The sequence below is a fragment of the Drosophila nasuta genome, chromosome 3 (assembly GCF_023558535.2).
Source record: "Drosophila nasuta strain 15112-1781.00 chromosome 3, ASM2355853v1, whole genome shotgun sequence".
In the NCBI taxonomy this organism is placed as follows: Eukaryota; Metazoa; Arthropoda; class Insecta; order Diptera; family Drosophilidae; genus Drosophila; species Drosophila nasuta.
Genome location: NC_083457.1, coordinates 33,875,066 through 33,896,098, shown reverse-complemented (window position 1 = coordinate 33,896,098; position 21,033 = coordinate 33,875,066). Strand labels below are relative to the sequence as shown.

At 37.6% G+C, this 21,033-nt stretch overlaps 1 protein-coding gene across 5 annotated transcripts in view; it reads right to left on the bottom strand.

Moving 5' to 3' along the window:
- LOC132794344 (mucin-5AC) overlaps positions 1 to 21,033 on the bottom strand; it is a 152,067-nt gene that overhangs the window by 72,616 nt on the left and 58,418 nt on the right. Inside the window, exon 1 of one of the 5 annotated variants that reach the window (XM_060804738.1) lies at positions 3,784 to 4,031. The exons of the other annotated variants lie outside the window; for them this stretch is intronic. Within the exon in view, the coding sequence (XP_060660721.1) occupies positions 3,784 to 3,826 (43 nt within the window). The 5' untranslated portion in view covers positions 3,827 to 4,031. Of the gene's footprint in view, positions 1 to 3,783; positions 4,032 to 21,033 lie in introns of those variants that run through there. 5 annotated transcript variants of the gene reach the window in all.

Here is a 21,033-nt window from a genome sequence, read left to right as displayed (position 1 = left end):
TATAATTAAATGGGCATAATGATGCTCTAAAGGGAAAGGCTCTGCTCTGTTCCCCAACAAAACTGGGCTATTGTGGAAAGGAGTTGTTGTGGCTCAAAGGAATTTAGCCAGCACAAAACTCACAGAGAAATCTTCGATTCAGGTTTCGGTGAACGTATTTCGCGATAAGATCAAATAAAAAGATTGCAATAAATTGATAGCAAACTTCCAACTTCTAGTGCAAATAAAAGTTATTTCTAATTACGTTTCTTAACTGACTTTAGTCACGGTTACAATAAAAGAGACTTTCATTTCCTTGTATTAGCCATAAATGCCATACATAAGTATATATTCAAAGTGCGGCACACAACAATAAAAGTCAATTAAGTGCGGCAAATGTCTCTATAAAACGTGTGATATAGCCATCATCAAATCACGCACTCGACAGAACGACAAACACGAGGAATCAGAATCACCAAATCAGAAAGCCAATGACTTAATCGCACTCAGCAAAAGACATGTTACACACACACACACAGCTGTGAGAGTAAAAGAGTCAGCGAGAGATGAAGCCAACTGTAAATAAAAACGAGGCAAAGCAGAGACACGAACCTCAAGCCTGTGGCTGAACCTGAACCTCAACCCGAACCTGAACCCACATAAAAATCTTAATCTAGATCAGGAAGGAAATCAAGAGTCGTTATAATTGATTAACTGCACAAGAGCTGAAGATGCAGTTCTAAAAGACTGCAACGTCGACTGTTGAGTGAGACGGCAATAGCGTGAGAGAAAGAGATGGAGCAAACAGAGTGAGATAAACGGGCAAAATGCAGATGAACAAGAAACAGGAAGACTTTTCGATTCGCAAAGAACTAAGCAGGAGTTGTGGAGAGGAGAAGACGGGGGATGTAGTCTCTAGATTGTAGACTGTTGACTGTGTAGACTGGGGGAACTGGGATTGGTATTGCATATGGAGACTGAGGCGTGGGGCAGTCACGCGTGCAACAGTACCGAGTACCGAGTGGCAAGTCGAGTTGAGTTGCAGTTGCAGTTGTGTTGGCTATTTTGGGATGCACACACGACTGCGACGACGACGACGACGACGAACGCGACTTTGAGGATGACCAGAAAGGGAAAACAACCGTTGCATTCATCGTTAGAGAGCCAAATATTACGGTAAAATGCTAGCTTCTCTCCTCTCTCGCAGAGTGTGTCTCTCGCAGTGTGTGATTAGATTAGAATTGCTCGATACTTAGTTAGTTAGTTGCGTTAGATAAGTTTGGAGCGTCTCTGGTGTTGGCAGAGGTCATAAAAATAGCAGCAACAACAAGTTGTTGCTCTGTTGCTGCCTCATCAGTCGGGGGGATAAGGATGAGGATGAGGATGAGGGTGCCACAGCACAACTTGAGACTGGGTCTGACTGTCTGACTGATGCGTGCATCTTGGCCATAAAAGAGCGACAACCACAGCGACACACACACAACTGCGGCCAACAATAATTTAGCTGACGTCGCCAGTGTCCAGTCAAATGGTCGCCAGTCGTCTTAAGGAAATGCATTAAATAAGACTTTTGCAAACTGGCGACTTTAACAGTTAGACAGTTGTCTTCCCAAACCCTCACTCCCCCTTCCTCCTTCTACTACTTGTGCTACTGTTCATGCCCGACAAGCTATAAAAAGGTGCAATCAAATGTCTGACCAGAGGCCACATCAATATGCATAGAGCTTTAACCGCACTTCTAGCGGTTAACATTGCCATATTTCAATATTGTCAAGAAACTAATGAAGTTCTGAAAGAAAAAAAGCTGTAATTACTAAACTTAGTTATAAATCTAATGACAAACATTAAGGAATTCAGCTATAACTAACTTTGATTTATAACTTGAATAATGTAGAACTAAAATGCAGATGACACAAGTCCATTGGTATTAAGCTATCAAGCTTTCAGCTTCAATGCGCTTTAAAAGCTTTTATCGCTAATAAAAACTGTCCAAGCGAGTTGGAATTTGGTTAAGCAATTGACATAAATCATGTTAAGGAGCTAAGTAAATTATACAACAGGATGTTGTATACCATCTTTATCTTAATATTATTTTTTATGAATTTCTATCAAATCTAAACAATTGCTCTTATTTGCTTGCAAAAAAATTCTCTACTCAAGTTTATTGCACAATTAAATAAAGTTCCTTAAGTAAATGCAAAACTTGTGAACTGAAGTTATTTAATGAGCTTTCGAGTTGAGCTGAATGTGGCATAAATTGTCGAATGAATTATTATTGGCCAGCTGATCATCATATTGGTATTTGCGATGAAATATTAAAATAGCTGCAATTTTCACAGAAACTTAAAGTTGGCTATTTAGAAAGTACACACAAGCACACACACACACACACAGTCTAGCTGGCTGTCATCTAATCCATAAAATATCTATAAGAATGTATGCCAATGCATTGGAGTCTAGGCAAATGGCATCGCAATGCTTTGGCCATGGCGATGGCCATATTTTAATGCATTTCAATAATAAATCTCTTTGGCAATTGGCCAAGTGCAGACAGTGCAAGCCAAGAGTGGAGACGACTTTTTTTGGGGGATAGAAAGAAAAAAAAAAAACCTTAAATCCGTCCATGACCTTCTTTGGCCACAGAGCGAGTTCTTTTTGCTAATAACGAAAGATTTTACTTTGGCACGACTTTGAACTTGCTTTGGATTTAGTTTTGGTCTTGGTTTTGGTTTTAGGATTTGCTTTGGATGGTTTTTTTTTTGGAGGGGTTTTGGGTGCGCCACAGCTGGCCATGAGGACACCAAAAATGCTTCTTGGGCCCAACATTATTTTGTGGCATGCAAAGCAAAGCAAGACGAAAAGCAAAACAACAATTGTCTCGCTTTGCTTTTGACTGACTGACTGACTCTGTGACTGACTAAATGAAATTATAGTATGCCAGGGCAGCACGAATCTTGAATTGACATGAAGTCAATAGCAATTCCAAAGTCTGCATCACTGAAGGTTTCAGCTCTCCCTCCGTACTTATACCTTGCCTTGCCTTGTCAAATGAAATAGAAAGATGCCCGCGGCTGAAACATTTTTATTTGTAGACATGGAGAAGATGCTGCTACTTCGGTTGCCGGGTTTTCTGGGTCGCCTTTTTAGCCGGCGATTAAAGCTTGTAAATAAGTTTTTCTTGTCTGATTGTCCGATTGTCTTTCTCTGACTGTTTGGTTTGTCTTCTGTCTTCTGTTTATAATCAAAAGTAAGTAAAAATGATTGCCGCATCGTGTTTGGGGTCGCTTTTTGGCCATTTGATGACCCAGTTGCATGCTTTTCAGTTTTCCCTTCGCTCTTGATTGTTTTATTTTTTTCAGTTGCCGAAGAAAGTAAATGAAGATGCTTGGCCAAGAGAAAGGAACTGCAGTTATAATTGATATTTGAGATTTGAGCCTTGGCGCTTTTTTATGAGGTGTGAAATAGTTTTTTAATTGGATAACACTGCTGTTTGTGACTTTGCCAGCAAATTACCTCATCTAAGCCCGACACATCCGTCATCTGAGCCTGACCACACCTCTGACCAACCGCAAAGAGCATTTATATATTATAGAAAAAACCGCAGAGAAGGAAAAAAGTTGTTAATGTGATACACAATATTTGCGTGTGACCAATGCGGCGTATGAGTAATGACAGCTCAATGAGTCAATTTGAACTGCGTCAATATTTGGTTTCAAAATGAATGCAATTTTAACTGTAACTGTAACTTCTTATCTATTGCTTTGGGGTTTCTCCATAATTTGGGGAATTTTTGGATTTCTTTACCTTGCTTGGCGATTAGAGCGGTGCGTCTTTGCAGGCGATACATGATGATGCACTTGTTGAGAGAAAAACTTGGAAAAGTTGATCGATCTTTAAATTAATATTATTGGTTGCACTTGTCCGAAACACACTCTACAAACAGTTCATCGCAATATATATCATGAGTTTTGGATATATTTCGGAATACACTCGCACACCTGCGCCATTTGAGTTCCACGACTGTGATCGACGGTTACAAAAAAATTGATTTTGTTTTCTTTTTTTTTTTTGCGTAAAGAACTTGAAAAGTAAAAACTGAAACTCGAAGTCGAAGTCGAACTCGTCTCGTCTTGTGGCGAGATCTTGGAATGGAGGCAACAACGCTTTAGGACCGCTTGAGATGACGTGCAAAATTCAACTGAACTGAAATTGAACTTCCTGCTGTTGCCGTTTGGCATTGCAGAAAAGAAAAGAAGCAAAAAAACAGCAAGAAGCAGAAGAAGAAGAAGCAAAAAATAAAACTACTGCCCCGTGTAGGAGTCTTGTCCAGAACCAACGACTGCAACTTGTTTGGCCAGGCCGATTCTCTCTCGCTCTCAAAAGCACCTTGTATTATCTCTTTTGCGCTGTCTCTGGCACATAAAGAGAGAGCTGATCTTTAACGAGGCATAAGGTAAACAAAAGTCGCCTAAAACAACAGCAACAAAAACGTTGGCAACAGCAACAAAAAATGTACATGAACACAATAAGAACTTGTTTCCATTGTCCATAGTTGGACTTGGACGGCATTACAATGTGCCGCCTATGCGTGTGCTTGCGTCTCTGTCTGTGTGTGAGGCTAAGAGATAATGTCTGAAGCTTGTGTTAAGAGAGCGCACAAAGAGCAAGCGGCGACTTTGGCTCGATCGAACACGCAACATGTTCGATCGCAGCGACAACTTTAAGCTGCAACGCTTTGACACTGAACTTGGCCGGCTGCTTTTTGTTGTTGTTGTTTTGTTGTTTTCTTTATAAATTAACTGGAGTTAAGCTTGATAGTGGGGAAGAGGAAGGGGAAGTGTTTGATGTGTGTATAAAATGTTTGCTTACATGATTGAAATGGCTAATAAAAACATATTATTGTTTTGACAATATTTTATTAAAAAAATAAAGCTTATTTTGTATATGCCTCTTTTAAAAATAGACATTTAAAAAAATGAATGAATTAATTTAATTGTACATAGGTAATCAGAAAGTCATTTTTTGCTTTGGCAATTCATTCGAAAGTGTTTTTTCCTAGCTTAACATAAATTTTGTGAAGTAAATAAAGTAAAGTTCTATACAAAAGATGAGATTAGAAAAGAATTTCGAATATAAAGTAAATGAAGTAATATAAGAAATACAAACTTCCGCTTAATCATTGCAAAAAAATTGCTACATATAAACGTAGCACAACTAAGCAAAAAATAGATTGCCGACTGTTGATTGTTGATATAATAAATGTTTTATTTTTATGCAGGCATTTATTATTAAACAAGTTGTGACTAACTAATTATCTCATAGTTTGTTGTGAGATCAACTGAGATCACTTATGCATATGAGATTGACAAATGATCTGCTCGACTGAATGAATATGAATAATTAATTGTCGACTGGTAGACGCGAAGCGTATTTCAAATTATAATTGATTAGAGAATTTCTAAAAAAAAAAGAGGCAAGTATAAATACAAACTGTAAACAGTTTATAATAATGACATAATGATCGTCAAATGTAGGCCAGCAGACAGTTTTGGCTCGAACTAATCTTAGGCGTCGCATCTAGCAACAGATGTGGAGCAATTTGCCCAAAAATTCAACATGAAATGGATTTATCGAAAAAGCAGATAAATAAAGATAGAAAGAGAGAGAAACATGGCAAGTGCGAATACTCGTAGCTGGCTAATCAAGTTCAATAAACTCAATGAGATTGTTTTGGCCATCCTCCCACGACGAATAAGTTTTGAATAAGTTGTTACAATGCAAAAAACATTAAGCTTGGACCCTGACACTGAAACTGACTCTGCATATATGGTATAAAATATATTGTATATAAAAAAGATACGAGTAATGTCGAATCTCGATCTAACATAAGTGGGTCAAAGTTTGCGAGTGAAGCCAATTTATTTGAACACACACCGGCGAAGTGATGAAAAATAAACAAAAGAGAGCAGCAACAACAACAAATAACTCAAGAAATAAACAACAATAAACAAATTTGCAGATCACTGACAAAATATTTTCGGGGATAGCCGCACACACAAAAATTTACATGCCAGACTTGTTGCCAGCGCGATTCGTAATCGCATTCATTCGGTGAAGAAGATTTACTCACTACACTCATTTTCGGGCGGTCGCGATAAAGATCGACCTCCATCTATAAATATGTTCTCACGCTTTACGAGTACAAGTTGTTTTCTGTATTTATGTTTGTATTTAGATTTGGTTGAGTTGTCAAGTCAAGTACTCGAGTGCCCAGCCCAGCCCTTTGATTTCGCTTTGCCAGTTTCAACTTTGTTGCCCATTTTGTGCCTCATTATAAGGGCACTTAAAACTCAAGTTCTGCTATCAAGTTTTATTGGTCAACGGCTATCAAATACCGAAACTGCATACGCTTTATGGCTTATGGCATATTCTTGATGTCTGATCGTTTTACGATCGTCAGCCCTTTACCCCTTTCCCTTCCCATTCCCCTTAACCGCGGTCGTTGATTTAATTTTTATGCCTCGTTTACACGTTCTATGCTTTATCAAAATGCTCCGCTCTCTGGAGTCGAGCGAGAAGCAATCTGTAGATGAGCTGATTATTGATTTTGTCCAATGCAAAAATCTTTGTAACTATTTTTTAAGTGTCGACTTTTACAGTCGGAAACCTCTTCATAATTGGATAAAATTGTCGTCATCGTAAAAGTGAGAAGAAAGAAATAGAGGAGATGCGAAGCGAAGCGAGGCAAAACTTGGTGGCACTTAAACAGAAGTTGTCGTTTGCTGTCAAGTTGCCCCACAGCAATTTGTTTATTGGGGGATTCGTTTATAGTTTCGATGATATCTTTTTTCTTTCTGTACACAAAATAAACTTTATGACAAAACTATCAAGTCTTGTGACTTAGGTGTGAATTGATATTGTTATTTATTTATCGGGGTGCAATAAAAATACAAACTTTTAATGAAAGTAACATAGATATTGAAATAGTTCAGAGTTGGGAATTGTGTAATGAGAGTACAGAGTGAACCATTCCTTATTGCATAAGTTGTTCAACCTCTTGAGCTCAACTCAAGTGTATAGACCACAGCAACAACAACAACAACAACAATAACAACAATGAGGGTCAACTCCTCCAACTCAACAGCAAATAGCAACGAAAAAAACACTGAAACCATTCGAATTTTTTTTACCACACGATTTGAGCAAATAACAAAAGAAAGCTCCGCACGGGTCCAGACAAAACTCTTTTTTTTTTGCACACGATCCGCATAGACAAAAAAATACTATTCATATATCGCGTACTTCATACTCAATACACACTCCATATACACTCCATCCGTACACTCGACTTGACCAAAAATATAAAAACTACAAATCTACTTATTTTCGCATACAAAATTCATTAAATGCGATCATTGAACCGTGCTCTCCCCCGTAATGGATACCCAAAAAGGGAGAAAGAGACAACAATATTAGTAAAGAAAGAGAGCGGAAGATCGACGAGTCACGCGAGCAGAACATATTGCGATCGGTAGATCAGCGTTTATAAATAAAGAATTATGCTACAGAGATTAGCATGGAAATCAATAAAATACCAATTCGAATATACAAATCAATTGGAGATGAAAAATTAATCAAAAAAGAAGACTGCATAAATTTGTCACACACAATTTAAGCATCCGAATCATTAATATCAATTTATAAGCTCTTCCCTTTCCGAAACGAAATCGAACTTGAGCCCCGAAAATATGCGAGTAAATTTCAATTGGCATTTAATTGTGATGACGACTTGGAAGAATGAAGAATGAAAGAATGAATTCATTGGCGACGTTCGCCAATCGATACAATTTCAATATTTGTTTTGTTTTTTTTTTTACTTTTGTATTCCTATACAATACGATATATGAATTCTTTTGTACTCACTTGCGAGTATTTTTGGCGACTTGCCGTCGACTGTCTTCAATATTGATTAAGGCTTAAGCATTCTGACCTTCAACATTCATTGAGATTTTTGATGATGTTGTTGTTGCCCCAACCGCTTGTATTCATTATTATTTTATTTATTATGATTATTATTGAATTCGATTTCAATTCGTTGTGTTCAAAGGCAACATCAACAAAAAATAAACTCGTCGTCGCCACTTCACTTCACTTCAATCGCTGAGCAATGATTTTGATTTTGATTTTGTTTTTCGATCGTAATTTTTTTTTCTGTTTTATTATTTATTTTGGTGGCGCGATGCCGAGTTCAATAGTTTAATTATGGCTGAGTTATGCGTGGCAGGGATTTATCTCTCGTCGTTGTGCAGCTGCCACATAAAGATCAATTTAGAACTTTTGCTAGTTTTTTTTTCCTATTTTTTCGTGAAGTTGCCCTTGATGCAAAACGAATCAATTGCATTCAGATTTAGAGCTGCATTCATATCTTCGACAGATGTCTATGAGATCGCCTTACATTATGTAATCTTCCTTGACTGCAATCAGAGATCTCTCTCAGACTGTCTGCCTTCCTCTCTCATCTCAGTCATTGGCTAGTTTCATGTTCTTGCCAACACGGGTCTTATCAGCTTATGTTTTGTTGCCTGGCAACTTGGCTTTTTGGCTCGTCATTAGTCAGATCGTTTGCTTATTATTATTATGGGGCATGATCGTGTCTAAATGAAATCTATTTTGTAGTTGAGAGCAAGAGCGAAAGAAAGATAGAGCCAGAGAGGGGAAGGCAATAAAGCGCACTAATGCGATTACATTACAGCTTCGAGTATTATGGCAAAGAGCCGCTTAATACAAGACAGGGAATGGCCAAAAAGCAAACTAACAACTAATAATAAAAGTGAAAAAAAATGTGTATGTGAGAGGAAGACAAGTCAAAGCCTTGGCAGAAAGTTCCAAAGTCAATGAACGTTACGCAATTTCAATTAGGTTTTAGGTATTTTTTTTTCTTCTTAAGGGAAGCCGAAGCCAGAAACTCGGTTCGGAAATGATGAGAATGAAATTGCATTTAATATTTTTGAAATGAGCGTAATTAGACGCAGCCGCAGTCGCACTGACAAAGAAGAGCTAATGATAGCCCGAGTTCAAGAGACTTACCCAGCCAACAGTCACACATGACGTATGAGTTATATTTTTAGTACTTTCAAACATACCTGCAAAACAAAACAGAATGAAAGCAAAAATTAATTATTATTCACCATTAATTCAGCTAGTTAATAAAGCTTTACAGTTATGCTAATCCCAACACTTTATTGCCAACCAACACAAAAATAAACTCTGCTTTATTATCAGCATGTTTTGTTTGTTTGTTCTTTGCGCCGCTTCGCTATTAGAGCAGTTGAATTTTTTGCACAAATATTCGGTTTGCGATTTTCACCCAAAATACCAAAACAACTCCCCCATTATACCGTTATGCACCCCCCGCTAACTGTTGCATCCATAAATCTGTTATTCAGCCAGCGAGCATTTTGCACAAAACTAAACTAAAAATTGCATTGAACAATTTGCACGCGGCGCTGAGTCAACAATTTGTTCATAGCTCTGTCTATCTCTTCTTTCCCCCTCTCTCTCTCTCTCTCACTCTCTTCCACACTCTGTTTTGTCTCGCTTTGTCGCCCTTTCTGCTCCTCCCTCTCGCTCAACTCTCAACGCCTGCGGCATTCAACGCTCTGCGCTGATAACAAAAGGCAGCGATACAAATAAATGTATGTAAATGTCTGTGTATATGTGTGTGTGTGTGTACCTTCGTACACCTAGTTTTCTACTTGTACACAATAAAGCTACAACAACGCAGTTATGAACCCATCCCTTGCCACCTCCACCTCTCCCCAAGCTGCCCTGCAACAGTTGCCGGCGTTTTTAGGGTTTTGCTTTTTGCGCGCTGCAAAAATATTTGCGATTGCCTTTTGTTAAATGTTGTTGGCCCCCTGTTACGCCCCCTACCAAAGCTCTCTCTCTCTCTCTCTCTCTCTCACTCTGTGTACAATATACGTATTCATCTTTAGCTATGTGTTTATATGACAGACAAAGCATTGTGTCTATACCCTGGCTTTAAGAGATGCCAGCTAGATACCCCCAAGTGTCATCATTGTGGCATGTATATTAGCTGAGATGTAGCAAATGAGACATCGCAATAAATATCAACACTAATCTGTGCAGTTATAAATAGATTAAAATGTTTCTAAATCGAATGCCATTAAAGCAATCATAATTAAACAATAATTGCTTAAATATTTGGTAAATAAAACTAACATATTTTTATAATTTGCGTTTTTGAAGAATTAAACAATTTAACTAATTAACAAACAATAACGCAGCAAATATTAAATAATTATCAGCATTGCTTTAGAAAATATTTAACTTTGAATAAATGAAGATGACACTTTTATAAATTCACTTATATTTTAATAGCAAATTGTTTTTCAAAATAATGAATTTTAAATAATTACATTTAAATAAAATTTGAAATCGATTTTAAATCTACAATTACTTCTCAAATTGTGTGATTTTTATATAATAAAAAACATTATATCTAATTATTTTTAATAAATTAGTAAAAAAAACATGAATATTTTATCGACTATATAATTTTAAATTAAAGTTATTTAAATTTCAAATGGGGTAATAATATTTAATAAAATTTAATTAAAACAAATATGAAAACTAGAGTCAAGTGTGCTATATTTGATACACTGATATATTACTACATTCAAAATATCCCATAAAACGCAAAATATACCAGATTATAAGCCAAAGCAACTATGTAGGCATTTTTGCCATGCAAAAACCTTTCTTTAATAACTTCAAAAAATTAATATCTAATCGTAAAAACTCAAAAAGCCTGAAGATCTTAGTTGTTCTAAATTAAATTTGAGAATTTCTACTCTAAAATTTAATGTGAACTATGAGTAAACTTCATTGCAAAAATGAGTAGTAAGAAAATTAAGATTTTACAGAGCATCTGTTAGCTGTGCATTGTGAGCTTTTGGCTTGATCCTACTGTACAATTGAGCTTTATTTAGCTTGTGGTACACAGCTACCAGCTAGGGGTACACAGAATAGTACTTTAGAATGAAATCGGCGCCGTTCTTTGGCCGCTTATTATGAATTATGGCCACGTTGACAGTTTGTACTAGGCGAGGGCGTGGAAAACTTGACAGATGCGCGCAGAGATCTCCATGAGCTCTGCCACGAAATGTTGTTCCTGGTATTTATGGTTGTTGTTATTATATTCAGGCAAACAGGCAGGCAGACGGACGGACGGACGGATGGACGGAGGCAAACAGCCGCAGCTCTATTTCTTATTAATAATGTGATAAAACTGTCAAGACTGCCAACTGGCAACTGGCAACTGTGAGCTCAACTCTCAAGTTGTTGCGCCTTGTGCATGGAAAAAGCAAAAGTGGCTTTTTGAGAAACTCTCGCAATCCATTCCACTAAATTAAGCAATTAATTTCACATTTATATAAGCCGACAACTACAACGACTTCTCTCTCTCCATCTACTATGTGGCAACAATAAATTATTGTAGTTTTCCTTCCCCCACTCCCCGCAAGATTATAACAAATCCAACGAGTTATGCGCAACTCTGTCACATTGAATCACTTGATGTTTGCCATCAAATGAGCCACGTTTAAAATTGCTAACCAAAAAGATAGCTAAATCATTTCAAGCAAATGAACTAATCGATTATGGCGTTTGGCATACTTAAGACACGAGGTCTGAACTTAAATCACAAGCAGGAAATTCCTTCACAGTTCTATCCTTTCACAAAAAAAACAAACAAGTAAGAAAGCGAGTGTGCTCGACTATGAGATACCAGCTACCCATTGTGTAGAAAAGCTAATCAATATATAATATCATAAATATGCTAAAATATGCAAAATGTTATATTTGGTAGATTGATACGTATATACCACTAAATTCAAAATATACCATTTAGTGCAATATATACCAAAGCAACTAAGACCCCTAGTAAGTATGAGATGCATTTTTCAGCCTGTTACATACAAAGTTAGAATACCCTTCTACCCTTTGGGTAGCGGGTATAAATAGAAAGGGTAAATATTATATCAATATGAAGCGAAAAAAAGATTTTCATATGCCTTCCGGGAATCTCATTAAAACGCTTTTAGAACTCTGGACAGCTGAGAAAAGTTGCTACTCATTTGTTTTGGCCATTTAGCGTTCAATGCTCTGCCATTTGGTATAAACAGATGAGAAGAAGAGAAGCGAAGTCAGGCGATTGAGCCAATAATAAATTCAAATGCTGCTAACATTGCTGCTATCAATAGTCCCGTCTAACCAGCAACAGCAACAGCAACAACAACAACAGCAAATGCAATTACAAATAATATGCAACTTGGTCGTTTATCTTTATCTTATTTATGAAAACGACAACAAACCGACAAATGCAATTTATGTGTTTGTGCTGGTCAATGCAAAGGGCACCAACTTGCAACACGGGGTAGGGAGGCAGGCAGAGGGACAAGGCTGCATCTCTCCCGGCATTGGGATTCCGTATCAGCAGCTGGACCCCAATGGACAACAACAACAACAACAATATCAAGAGGAACAACAAGAGTAGAGCTGCAAATAATGCTGCATAATGGACGTTGCTGGGGGAGCTTGCAACATTCAAGTTGCAAGTTGGAAGCTGCAAAACAAAACAAAGAAAAAACAAAGTACTGAAGAGCTCAACACGATGACGATGACGCTCCCCGAAATGACAACAAAGCAAAGCCAAAAGCAAAAGCAAAAAAAAACACAACAAAACAAAGCAAAAGCCAACTAGGAAGAAGAAGTGCCAACAATTGTCGGGCATTAGAGATAGAAGATGAAATACAAAAAGCGAAAAAACCAAAACCTAAACGAAATGGTAGAAAAAAACCAAAACATTAAACTGAACAAAAAAGAAGCGAAGCGATTTGTTGAAAGTGTAGTAAGCCCGCACAGTGGGCAACTGCTGCTGAAAATGTGCGAAGAATTAATAAAGAAAATATTATATGAGTATTCCTTTTAAATTACTGAAAACTTAAGAATTAGCAAGCTGAACAATTTTTATACCCGCTAGCCATAGGGTAAATAAATAGTATATTTTTCATGTAATATACCAAATATAGCTTTCGGTATATTTCAGTATTTTTGCGGCATATTTGTAGAATCTCGTTTTATTGGACAATGGGTAGCAGGTATCTCAAAGTCGACCACACTCGACTGCAGTTATCTTACTTGTTGATTTTATGTTGTATTTAAAAATGTTGTTAATAATTGATTGTTTTTATTTAAAAATTTCATAAATTTTCTAATTTTTTACTTAATAATTTTGTCGTTTCTCAATTTTTCGTATTTTAAATTTTTTGTTTTTATAATTTTTTAGTTTTGTATTTTAAAAATTATGAATTTTCAATTGTTTAATTAAATACGTTTTATTCTATCTCTTTTAAAAATTCTGTTAGTGTTAAAATTTTATTTAATTTATACATTTTGATAATTACTTTAAGAATTCTGGAAATTTTTAAAAATGTTTTTTAATCTTAAACATTTTGAAATGTCAAGCAAGATCAAACGGCAGCTTGTCTTCCTAGCTTATCAGCTCATTGAATTGCTGCTTCACAGATTAATTCTTGAACCAGCAAATTAATTGTTGGCCTGAATGACCTACCGATTAAACGTGTAAATCATAGAGTGACTGACAAACTAGCCGATTAAATACACATTTGATTTACTTTTCGAGAGACTAATAGAAGTAGTCTCAAAATTGTTGCTCCCTTTATTTAATTTTATTGAACTTATAGTAAATTAGCTAGGGTTTTTTTCACACTGGAAATATAAAAACCAACATAGTTTATTGTCAATGCCATTGTACAGTGTATTTTTTTTACTACCAGAGGCTAAGGCGGTGGCAGTGGCAGGGTCAGAGTCAGAGTCAGAGCATTGCATCATCGAGTGGCATTGTGATCGAAATAGGGATGCAGAAGGTGATGGGGCAAAGGGAGCTTAACTAAAGGGATTTGAGCACACTCGTAACAGAGTGCAAAAGTGTGACTACAACATGGATAGGAGGAGGGTTAGGCTCAGTGGTCAGCAGCAGCAGCAGCAGCAGTAACAGCAGCGACCAGTGGAATGGATGCTGCACAACAACCTGGAAGTAGGAAGTAGAGAAGAAACAAAACCCTTTTGGGGCCCAGCAGCGACTCCAGCGGCGTTGCAATGCACGCAAAAAATCAACAAAAATAAATCGCACTTTATGGCCAATGGAGAAAAAGCCAGAGTCAGCCACAAATATTGCGTTTAATAAGCGCACATTGAGCTCCGGTAACTAACTGGGCGCAGTTTGAAACAAAAGGCATGCAAGCGATGGAAGCTTGGCTACCTGGCAACCTGTTGCCAAATGCAGGGCCGCATCTTCTATTGATAGTCAATGACATTTCGACGTGGTTTGTGGTAGGGCTCTAACTGCCATCCCCCTTCACCACCCTTTGCCCTCCCACTAGCCAAGATCAAGCAGCAGCTGCTCCCGCGCGCAGCCATAAAAAATGGGCAAAGCTTCTTCTTTGTTGCCTTGGAGCTGGTCAGAGGCTGTTGCTGCTGCTGCTGTGGCTGCTGCTGCCGTGACTGCCATTGAAATCCTATAAAAATGTTATCTTAATGGCTTTTATGTTAGCGAAAGCCATTAAAACAACAAAGCCAAAGCCCAGGCGATGCAGCAACAGGCAAACTGGCAACAAGCAAGCTGGCAACATGCAACAGGAGGCAAAAAGCGTCGCCTGTGCTTGGGCCTGTGTTTTGCCCTGTGCGCTGCAAGTACTGCAAATAAAGTTGGATTTTACTCAATTGTACGATTGATCAGCCAACAGGCAATGGGCAATGGGCAATGGGCATTGCTCATGATGGGCTGCACCCAGGCAGCAAAAGTCATGCAGCCAAAGTCTAAGCAGTCAGCCAGGCCAATAGGGATTCAACTTCGATTGTGCTTGTGTGATGAAGATTAGCGCGTGAAGTTTGACTTGAGCCAAAAGAGAGCCCAAAACTATTTGCCCAGATAAATGGACAAATATAAACAACAACAACAATAACAAAATCCCGATGCCAATAAAGCCAAAGTCAATAGGGAAAAACGGATTGGAATAATTAACAATAATATAATCTAAAAAAAAAGCTTGCTTGCGCTTAATTCAATTTCTAGCTCTTATCTAACTGGCAATCTAGTTATGCTATTTTACCTAACTAATTCTCGGGCTTGCTTCTATCACACGCTGTCGACTGTCTCTCGCTTTACACTCTTCACTCCCCTTTTTTGCCAGAAACTCAGTCAAGCAACTAAAGCCACTTAAGCACGCTGTCGCTACCCCAAAAAAAAAACAAAAAAAAAAGAAAACAAAATACAAAAGCCGAAAACCAAATAACCTACCGCAGTATCAGCAACAGACAAAGAGAGAAAGAGAGAGCGAATGAGAGAGACAATCAACCTGCCTGACGCTTGAGCACAGTTTGAGAGGCATTGTCAGCTTAACATGCCCTTCAGCTGCTTCAGCTTCAGTTTCTGTTTCTGTTGGCTATCAGTTTACATTTTGATTTTTAAGCCGAACCCCCTTTCGTTGCTGTTGTCTTGTTTGCTGCTTGTCAGTTTCGCATATTCGTAATTAAATAAAAACAAACTGTAAATATTTGCTAAAAGGCTATACGGAAGCTTTTTATACGTTTGCGTGCATTCCCCTCCACAACCTCACCTCAGCTCTCTTCACCTCTCCTTCGATGATTTTATTTCATTTTTTGCGTATAAGAATTTTTGTGAGCCATTAAAAACATTCAGATTGCAAAGTGAAGTGAAGTGCGACAGCTGCCGGTTTCAAGTGGCCCCAGTACAGCAATAACAACAACAGCAATGTCTACAACAACAACAACAACAGCAACGATAACAATAACAATGCAAAGTCTCCTCTTGAACAACCCATCAACAGTCAGCGAACCAAACGATCTGTCAGGTCTCTCTCACTCACTCACTCACACTCTCTTTGCATTTACCTCCCCTTTGCTCCTCATCATCATGCTCGTATTATCGCAAAATATTTGTTGAAAAGCCATCGGGATTAACAAGCGGCGAACAAGTGAATTACGTGCTTGGCCATTGAAAATTGTACTAAGGGAAATATTTATGCATTCAATCGGATTTAAAGTTATTTGAATATTTATAATGCATTTAACTAAACTATTTACATTACTAATTGATCACATTAATTTCTGTTTTCTGTTTCCTCATTCAAATCAATGTTTAGGGTCACAATTACTGAATGCTGAATAAAAAGATTACAGATTCATTCAATCATTATCACTTGACTTATTCTACATATTATAACAATTTACTGTTAAAAACATTAAATTGGTGTCAAAGAAATAATCTAAAAAAAAAATTAATAATATTTGTTTTCTTTTGTTTGATGATTGCCTCTTAGTTGTAGGTTGTTTTGTGTTATTAATTTAATCTCTTTATTTATTTATAGTCAGCTATTATCTGTTGGCTTAGAACAAATTTCATTTTTAAATCTAAAATGATAAATTATTAAAAACTTAAGAGAGTATTGTAGATAGGAGTATAAAATTAAAGAGCGTTAGTCTTAAGCAAAAATATAAATTTCTTGTTAGAAGTTTAAGATTACGAATCTAAGAATTTAAGAATTCTAGAGATATTTCAACACTATGAATATAATACAGTATTCACTGCGGGGATGTGTGAACACTTAGATAAAAGACTCAATTAAATGAAATTCGTTAAATTATTATTTTTATATTTCATACTGAATTCATATTATTCTTCTATTGGAATTTATTATCAATACATTCATATTAAGTATTTGTTCTTGGTGCATCTAAGAAAACTTATCTTATTATGTCTAAGAACATGTCTTTCCGTGATTCTATCTCTATGTATGCCTTTATATATTTTTCAAACTCTCTTTGTTTTGCTCTTTTTCTGAAATGATTATTCCCCCTCTTCATCCGAGACATATGTAAACTTGACTTTGGAGCTGTTTAATTGCATTTGCCCTCACATAAACTCTATGCGAACCTACAACTGCAACGTCAAGCAACTGATAAACATAATGAGCAATCATCAAACAACAAACAGCAACAACAACAGCAATAGCAACAACAAGAGGAGCAATAAAACTAGCAACAACATGCAATACGATACGAAACATCGGAATGAAAAACAGCTTCATTCGCAGTAGCATAAAAAGCCATTTAAAGTCTTTGACACTTCATTTAAAATGAAAATGAGAAGCGTAGAACGACAGAGCGAAGAAGCGTGGAGACTGAAGACTCCATAGAGGGGAGGAGTCAGGGGCGAGAGGTTGGCGAATTCTACAAAACTACACCCCCGCAAGGGTCTCGATGGGTCTCGATCCCTGTGGACTAAGGGATCCCTTGGCCTGCATTTCGTGCTAAGCACAACAAAAGACGAAAAGCCAAGGCAAAACTGGAGGCAATAAAGAGGCAAACGCAAACGAAATAAAAAACGAACTCAAAAAAAAAAATTAAATAAAGAACGAAGCGAAAAAGTATTGCAGGCTATAAAAACCTAAACTAAACCTGAAACCTGAGCACAATATGCTGGTCCAGTCTCTCTCTCTCTCGCTCTCTCTGAGCCGAAACTTCACAAAAGTGTTGATCAGGCCAACACAGGGAGGGAGAGGGGGAGGGAAGGTAGCTGGAGCCTGACGGCGACAAAGTGTCGCACGACGTCGCCCGTCTAGACTACGGCGTAAAGAGGGCTATCTCTCTCATTCTCTCTCTCTCCCTCTCTCTTTCTCTCGCTTTGTGAGATTCTCGGAACTGGAGAGCTGCATTCGCAACACAACGAAATAGCAACAATGAACAACGACAGCAGACCGCAAGTTGACTGATTCGAGAGCTCAGCTCATAAAGCAAACAAAACGAGCCTCATAGGCCAACAACCAACAAGCATAATGGCCATAAATAATGCCCAGAAATCAGCCAAGAGGCAAAAGCGTAACGCTGGCGACATTCAAAGTGCAGCAACCAAAAAGCTCGCTTTGCACTTGGCATTAGTCATGCACATTCGCATTCTGCATTTTATTGAAATTCTGCTAAAGCGTTTTTCGGCCAAAAAGGTGTGAAACTCACGCACAAAAAAGCACATCAGGCAAAATGCTGGCGAAAAAAAACATCAAGAAGCGCAGCTCAAATGGGCGCCCTCTGATATTTATGAGTGACTGCCGGAATGGCAAACTGACGCAGTCAGACAAAAACCGAACCAACCAACCAACTGACTGACAGACACGAAGACAGACAGACAGACAGACAGACTGACAGCAGCTAAGCTTCGTGTGAGGTCTATTTTGGCACACTAAAAGCACTCAATAAACTACAGTAGAAGCGGACTTAAAGAACCTGACACTAGATACAAGATACAAGAAACAACAGCAAGGCTAAACAAATATTATAATGCCAAATGTTTAAGTGCAGCATGTTTAAAAGTCAGCTAACGAGAAGCTTGAGCATTAGCAGCATATGAATGCATGTTAAGAACAGAATCCTTATGCCAACACAGACATGAATAATTTAAAATTTGCGTGTCTTTTGAATGAAGAATTTATTAAGGAAATTTTGTGAATTACACTAAAATAAGCCATTTATAAAAATGCAAAATAGCTATATAATATACAATTGACTTTTAAATAGCACAATCAAGGTCACAAAAATATTTCCAAAAATATTCTAAAAATTACGTATTATTTTTGTAAAGAATTTGGTAGGAAAAATTTTTAAAGAAGTTTTTCAAAAAAATTGCAAACTAACTTTGACTTTTAAATAGCATATTGAAAGACAAACAAAATACTTGAAAATATTTCTGAAGAGTGCATAAAAATTATTGCTGAAGCTAAATAATTTCATATTTCATTCTAGATGAATAAGTTAGATCGTAGGAAAAATTAAACTGCAAAAAAATAATTTCTTTACATTTATTACTTTACAATTTTTGTTTAACTTTTATTATTATTATTTTACTAATAATTAATCTGCAATTACATTCAATATTCTACAATGAGAAAAACAAAATGTTATGTATTGGAAAATTAGAAATATTGTTATTAGCTTGATAAACATTATTCATGCCTAGAGCAAACTTAAGCGCTTGCTTCCATAGGCAGTTCCCACTGTGGCACACTAAGAGATTAGCCATTTCAGGATCTTTTTACGCGTGACTCATTCAGAAACAGCAAGCAGCAGGCAGAACATAAAGAATACAAAAAAACCAAGCAAAAATAATAATAATAACAAGTCGAAGGGCGCCGTTTGGTGCGCTTTGTTTCTTGGCAGCAGTTTTTCGGTTGAGTTCAGACTAAAAAAAAAACTTTATCGTTTGCTCCTTTTCCCACATACATATACAACGACTGCGACGACTATAATAAAAAATCAAAAAATGAAAAGAAAGAAAAGAGACCACCGGCATTTTTTGTGTGTTTGCAATTTTTGCTGAATGAAAATTGAATTTGAAGCACATAAATTATAGGTTTGCCCTGGGTATTAGTTTGGTTTTTATGCGGAAAACGAAGCTGCCTGCCATCATCATTAGATGACGATGGCGATGACGATGACGATGACGATGATGATCATCAGATGCGATACGCCAACGAAGACAAAACTTCACATTGCAGCAGACGTAACTTGAGATGTTGGACTTGTGATAATGCCTCAAGAGCTGCACTGAGAGCTGACACTGACCTCTGGGATTGCGTGTGTCGACGGGCGCTCAAAGTGTGGCAAAAGTTGGCAGAGCATATAGACATATATACTCGTATATGTATATCGCTGTCTAGTCATGAGACTGCCTCATCATGCAGTCCACAGTGCTGCTCATCCCTGGCCATAAATATTAATAAGCTGCTAGCTAGATAGATGATGCTAGCGCTCTCTCGAACATAGCGCCAACTTCCTCTGAAACATTTAGAATTCTAATTAAAACGACTTGATCTCTGATTGGATGCCAGTTTTTCTGTTTTTTTTTTTTTTGTACATTTTTCATTTTGTCTTTTGTTGTGATTGCATTAGAATCTGAAGCACGTGCCTAGGGACTGACGTCTCTAACTAGACCTAGAACTGCTTTTAACAGCTCTACTAACTGATTGTCCGAGGAGGTATTCTAGTTAACTCATTCGGTTTGTTACCCGCAAATGCATTTATCTATAATCACTTAAGCAAAAATATTTTATTATATAAATGCATAAATATTTATTTGTTTAGTGCATTCCATGCTAGAACTATTTGAAATTTCAATTAGATGACAATTAAGCATATCTGACGACCTCAGATCGAGAATCTCAGCCCACATGCTGTTAATGTTAATGCGCCAGCCGCTGTTAACGCTGATGTTATTGCTGGCAAGCGGCAGCAACAGCAGCAGGTGCATGTGGTGGTTGTGGTTGGCACAAAAAACTAAATAAGGCGCAAAACAAATAGTTTTTTGCTATTTGAAAAGTGGCAAACAAAACAAAGTCAAACAAACAGCTCATTGAGCAAAGGCAGCCAAGTGGCTGCCAGAGAAAGAGAGAGAGAGAGGAATGGGAAGGCGGAAGGGGAAGATAGGGGAAGCCAAACAGTAGCCAGTGAGCAGAAGGAAGAGCTCGACTGCTTCTGCTACTGCTGTTGTGTCTTTTATTTAAACAATTTACAAGAAAGCAACATTCCAGCTGCCTTAAAATGGACAAAAGTTGGCACAAGAACTACGAATAGAACTAGCAAAGCCGGACAGCTGAAGACGGGAAGACGGGAAGAGGGGCGAGTGGCAACTGAGACGACGCCAACAACAGCAACAGCAACAACAACAGCAAGAACAACGACGACGACGACAATGGCAAACGTTGGCGCGACAGCAACATTTTTCTTGGCACCAACACAGACAATGTACACAAGTCTGTGGAGTGCAAGGAAGTGGAAGGAAGCTGGGGTTGAGGGTTGAGGCAATGCCCCTAGAGATTGAGGGAAACGGGGGGTGGGTGTTTGGGTAAGACAATAAACGCGTTTATTGACTTGGTTGCC